We start from the raw sequence: 5676 nt of genomic DNA on the forward strand, positions 1-5676 counted from the left end.
TACTGGTGTGCTGGTGTCTTGTAACAAATTAATTATGCAGGGAAGGAGCGAGACCATGTAGGCATTTTAAAAGAAGCTTTAAGCTGAACGTATTGTGTTTTTCCAAGAGGTGACAATGCTGCCACCTTATTGTGTTTATGTCAATTATTTTTAATTGTCTGGTTATACAGTAATATGATGGGTTTAAAAAAAGTATTTGATCAACCTAAGGCTGTAGCACCTGACCTGCTCATTGGTCCTCTTCCAGAAGCAGCCTGTGAGGAAGATGATGGAGACTGGTGGCTGCAGGTAGGTGCTGATGGACTGGATGTAGATAAAAAGCTGCCCCCCCTGACTGGCCTGGATGATAGGAATCCACAGTATAGATGCCACCACCAGCAAAAGCACAAACAACCTGCAGCACACGCATGAAACACAACATCTGAGTTTGTAACTGCGACAAATACTTCAGTTCAAAGACATGGTTTGCAGATTTACACAGGACAGCTTGTAAGGAATGGGAAACTGAATACTCTGTTGTGTGCGTTGGAGATTCTGGTAAAGTCATTACTTACAGTAGGAATCTGTGGAACGAGGTTATGGTTTGGGTGAGCATGACAGAAAGAAATTATAATCTAATATCCTATTTGGTGGATGGTTTCATTAAAAAGTGAATTATAATACCATACGTGGTTTATACTTAATAAAATAGTATTCATGATTTATAAGCTTTAACTTAAGGCCTCAGTGGACAAAGCAGACGTCCCTATGGCCCTCTGTAGAGGGGCCTTTAAAAGTGTTTTCCGAAGAAAATGTTGAACTTTCTTGACATGTTGGAAAATGTTTATATTGCAGGCTTGAACCATGTCAGCAGTATACAGCATACATGCTGCAACCAGGACATATTTAGGGTTACGCCTGCTTGTCCACAGGTGGTTACATACCTGCCCACAATCATAAGTTCCCTCTCGGATGCTTGGGATCGGAAAGTCTTCCATAGATCCATGGTGAAAATGGTGCTGGCGCTGTTGAAGATGGAGGTCAGAGAGGACATGAGGGCAGCAATCATTACTGCCATCATCAAACCTCGCAGCCCTGGGAGAAAAAAATTGCACAGAGATTACGTATATAGAGCACAAAAGGCCTTACAGGAGGTGTAACAAGGGGAAAGTCTCACCTGTAGGCAGCAGCTCCATGACCAGCGTGGTGTAGGCGGTATCTGAACAACCCACCGGGTTTCCACAAATCTGTTTACACAACTCAGGATCGGCACACGCCACATCATCTACGCAATTATCATCAAAACACATAACACTCAATCAATTGATTGCCACCAGTCTGTCCTGTATTGACCCCCCATTAAGAGAAATAATACTATATGAATCATTATTTAACAGAAGTCATATATAGTTTCACATTAAGCATATGTCAAGCATATTTTTCCAGCTGCTGACCTCGGGGAATTTAAACATGCATTTCATACTGTACCTGTGTAAAGTACTCTGCTGATCATGCCAGGCAGCAGGATTACAAAGAAAGGCAGAATCTTTAGATAAGCAGCCAGGAGTGAGCCTCCCTTTGCATGAGTTAGGGTCTTAGCAGCCAGGGATCGCTGCACAATCACCTGCAGAGAATCACAGCTTACCCTCAGTTACTTCACAGGCACAGCTGGTTAATAATTAAGAGATGAAGCAGTATGCACGTACATTTGAATGGGGGTTATTTAATCAGAATGGATAAAGAAATCAAATAGCAGTTAGTACTCAGTCTGGCAGGTATCGAGGTTTTATGTGCTGAACTGAAATGACAATTAACAACTACTCGTGTCTTCTGTTGTCTCAGCTTTGGGCCGGTTGATAATCACTCTGATATTGTATAAAAGGAATTTTTTAACCTCTCTGAGGAGCAAAACATGCCGAATTCTGAAGATGGGGATTTTCCGATGAAGACGCTTTCATACTAAACTTCAGAGGAACTTTGTACACAGCATAAACAAGATGGAAAAGCACCAAATAACACTTTCATCTTTTATAGATCAAAGACCTTGTGACATTTTACAAGTAAAATCAATTCAAATAAAATGGTTTTATATCCACTCTATAACTGCCCTCCCTAGTTTACATGAAAGGTTTTTATTATATATCTTGATTTGTGGTACATAATTGATCTTTCGTATAGTATTCGGACATTCTTAAATCACTGCAGTTCTTATTCTCTATTCTTTCATTTGCTCTTATTTGTAAGGAAAAGTGGTTCTCAAAAGGTTTTGATCATTCTGACAGTACCTGGTCAGAACACCAGTACCACATGGAGGGGATGGACATGCCGATGATGACCCCAGGCCAAGGCAGGTCAGAGTTCACCGGGTCTCTGAATATGTGGAAGGAGTCATCTCGAGGGATGCCGCAGGTGGAGTTTGGCACGCGCATCGAAGGGATGGCGTTGAGGTATCCATTCATCAGAGCATCCCAGCCTCCGACCTCCGCAAAGCCTCAACAGGGGGACAACAGGGGGACAGCAGGGTCAGATCAACTGGAAGACAAAGTGCTGGTGATGGAGGAGGGGGGGGGTCATGCAGTCAGATCTGACTTACTGAAGCCCATGAGGGTGAGTGCTCCTGCCAGCATGATGACAGTTTGAGCTGCATCTGTGTAGATAACTGCAGCCAGGCCACCTAGGAAACAACATACACAGTGACAGTGACACACGGAACAAACAGCACTCTTATGTCTAAGGTCAAGCAAGAGGTTTTTAAAAAGGCGAGGGGGAGACGAAAAGGTCACCTGCTACAGTGTAGAGAGCAGTGATTGACAGCAGCAACACCACAGCAACGTAGATGTTCCATTGTAAGGCGAGATGAATGAACAGAGCACCAGCATACATGTCCACCTGACAAGAAACATATCACACAAGAGAGAAAATACAAACACAACAGCTTTCAAATACATGCAGAAATACAAATATACTTATATGTTACAGTCTAGAAACAGTAGAGAATTGTGGGAGATGTGCATCATACCGATATCTTTGTAAAGATGTAAATAAATAAACATAGGACAGTTGTAAATATCTGGGTTCTTCTACCACCAAACCGCCTCTGCAAATATTCTGGCATGGTCACCACCTGGAGATGAAAGAGTTCAAAGATGATTATATATGAAAGGAATAAATGAACAAAATGTGTGTGATGTTTCCCGTGTAGACGCCCTCACCCCAGAGGCGACATAAATGGGCAGGAAGAGCCATCCTAGCAGCAGCACCATCAGCATACCCTGTCGATTACCAAAAATGAACTCTGAACACTTTAAAAACAGCAACTAAGTTCAACATTTCATACTGAACTTGTTTTTATACATTAGTTCTTAAGGGCATAATATACAATCTCTTACATTCCACTCATATGCAATAGCCCCAATTCCTGCTGCAGCTCCTGACCCTGCCAGGCCGATGAAATGTCCACTGCCAATGTTACTGGCAAACAGCGAGGCACCCACCTAAACATAGATAAGAGTCAGAATTAGGATCGAGTCAGTATTACACTTTGAACTGCAACATTTTGACTCTTTGGATCTAACTTTTAAAGTGTTAAAATGCACTAGTGAAAAACAAAACAGAAACGATTTGTTTGAGTTACCGGCCACCAGGTCATGTTCTTCCCAGCCAGGAAATATCCTTTCACCGTGCTGCGCTTTGTCCTCCACATTGACTGGTAGAAAAACGAGAAACCTCTTAAAGCAAAACAAGTACCAAAATCTGAGATCACACTTTGGAGATATTTTTCTTTAATTCAGCTAAAGCCAGAAGACTTTTCGACTCGTCACAGAAAGGCTCGGGTTTAAATAATGAAATTAACGTTAATGTTATTCGTATGCTTTTCCGACCGCACAATGACAAATCCAAATGTCTGCTGTGAGAACGGCCCATTGAATGGTTGTCCTCTCGATGTTGACCTTTTAAGGCTTCAGTGTTCAGTCAGACTCACATTGTAAAGATGTTTGGTAAAGGTATTAGAACAAAGACCTGTTTTTCCTGTACTTACCCAGAATCCAACAGCCAGAATCAGCAGAAAGTAGACTACCAGCACCACGATGTCCACAGTACCCAGGGTAGTTCTGCCCACTGGGGAGGGCGATGGAGACGGGGACATGCTGGTCCCTTGGCGGCCTTTTGTAAGGTCAAATGTCATCTAGAATTTAAAGAAATTAACAAATTATCTCCCCTGCTGTGATAGTGAGTAGTGAAATCAAATGTTAAGCCTATTAAATCTTGAATAATTCATGACAGAAGCATTACTGTATAGTAATGTGTACGTAAGTTAGAGGTACTATTTTTATATGTTACTTTCTACCGCTCGACTACATTTATCTGACAGATGTAGTTACACGTACACGTTTGACGAGTTTATTGAACATAATGCCTTATTCTTTTGTACTAAAGATTTTTACTTTGATAGATATTAACTCAAGTTGTCTGATTGCCTGAAGTGTCATTTTGACTTTAAACTTTATTATTTTTGCACAGAATGAGGACTGTGGGCTGGGATTTAAAGTGATCACTTAATAGCCAGTATGAACAGGAGGAACGGTTACATCAATCATTGTTTAAATGTACATATGGGCACCTGACTAGTATTTTAAGACACTAGTAGACTCAAAAATTGTGAACCCACGCTTCCGAGTTAGTCAACACACACTGCATCATAATCGATCAACGGCATCATTATTTTATTAATTTACACAATATTACAATGTGTCAGTAATTGGACACATGATTACTAAACCTTCTGTACTGTTGTTATAGGCTGAGGAGTGAAACGCAGCTTAATGTTATAAAGTGCACTTCTATCAGCAAGTGAAGATACAGATATTGCACTTTGACACATCCGTGAAGCACTTTGTGGCACTTGAAATTATACATGAAATTAAACTTGACTTATTTCCATCTTAAATGCTAGACTTTCTGAAAATCTACAGCAATTCAGTCTCTTACCATCTTCAGGCTATGTATTGATAGTACTATCTGGTAAATAAACTCACCTTTCAGTAAGTTGTCGCACTGTGTATCCTTGAGCTGAGTTTTCTGGCCCAAACAACACAGCATGTCACAAATTACATGAGGAAGATCCCCTGGTATCTCTCGTTAGTCATGTTTCCTTCGGTTGCCAAAAGATCAAATTCCACTTTAACCTTTGCACGACAAAGTTTAAAATGTAAATGATTATCGCTATTAACAGAGCGATAAAGGCTGCTTCCGCTGCTGCTAATGGGGAAGATGAACAAGTCATGCAAATTACAAAGAAGACATGCAGTGATGTCATGATATTTAAACAAGGTAAGGGCAATGCCTGTCTGTGTGTGTCTGTGTGTGTGTGTGTGTGTGTGTGTGCGTGTGTGTGTGTGTGTCTGTGCTTGTGCGTGTGTAGGTTTATCTCACAAAAACAAATGGTAATCTGAGATTTTTCTGCAGCAGGACAGATAACGTGGTTGCAGCAATAGCAGGTGTGTCAGCAGCAGTTGTAAAGATGATGATAATGTACCTTCCAAGAGTTTCAGGAAATGTAGAAACAAAGTATGCCAGGCCTCTGCTGTGATTCCTCTTGTCCCCGTCAATAGCGCTTACACTATTTTTCTCTGAAAGACCTCTTTTCCATCAAAATCTTAAAAACAAAGACAACTTGGCAAAAGTAGATTTCATTCC

The 5676-nt window shown here is 41.1% G+C and overlaps 1 protein-coding gene across 2 annotated transcripts in view; it reads right to left on the reverse strand.

Annotated features, from left to right (window-relative positions):
• slc5a11 (solute carrier family 5 member 11) overlaps nt 1-4126 on the reverse strand; it is a 6436-nt gene extending 2310 nt beyond the window's left edge. The window contains exons 1-12 of one of the 2 annotated variants that reach the window (XM_029438048.1): nt 4019-4126; nt 3614-3685; nt 3369-3473; nt 3192-3251; nt 2999-3103; nt 2763-2868; nt 2573-2653; nt 2265-2470; nt 1468-1603; nt 1157-1264; nt 924-1074; nt 226-394 (exon numbers count right to left, since the gene is read on the reverse strand). In XM_029438048.1, coding sequence (XP_029293908.1) covers nt 226-394; nt 924-1074; nt 1157-1264; nt 1468-1603; nt 2265-2470; nt 2573-2653; nt 2763-2868; nt 2999-3103; nt 3192-3251; nt 3369-3473; nt 3614-3685; nt 4019-4126 — 1407 coding nt within the window. The remainder of the gene's footprint in view (nt 1-225; nt 395-923; nt 1075-1156; nt 1265-1467; nt 1604-2264; nt 2471-2572; nt 2654-2762; nt 2869-2998; nt 3104-3191; nt 3252-3368; nt 3474-3613; nt 3686-4018) is intronic. The other variant, XM_029438047.1, reaches the window with a different exon arrangement.
• Between the last annotated feature and the right edge of the window lie 1550 nt (nt 4127-5676).

The sequence above is a fragment of the Cottoperca gobio genome, chromosome 8, assembly GCF_900634415.1.
Source record: "Cottoperca gobio chromosome 8, fCotGob3.1, whole genome shotgun sequence".
Lineage (NCBI taxonomy): Eukaryota > Metazoa > Chordata > Actinopteri > Perciformes > Bovichtidae > Cottoperca > Cottoperca gobio.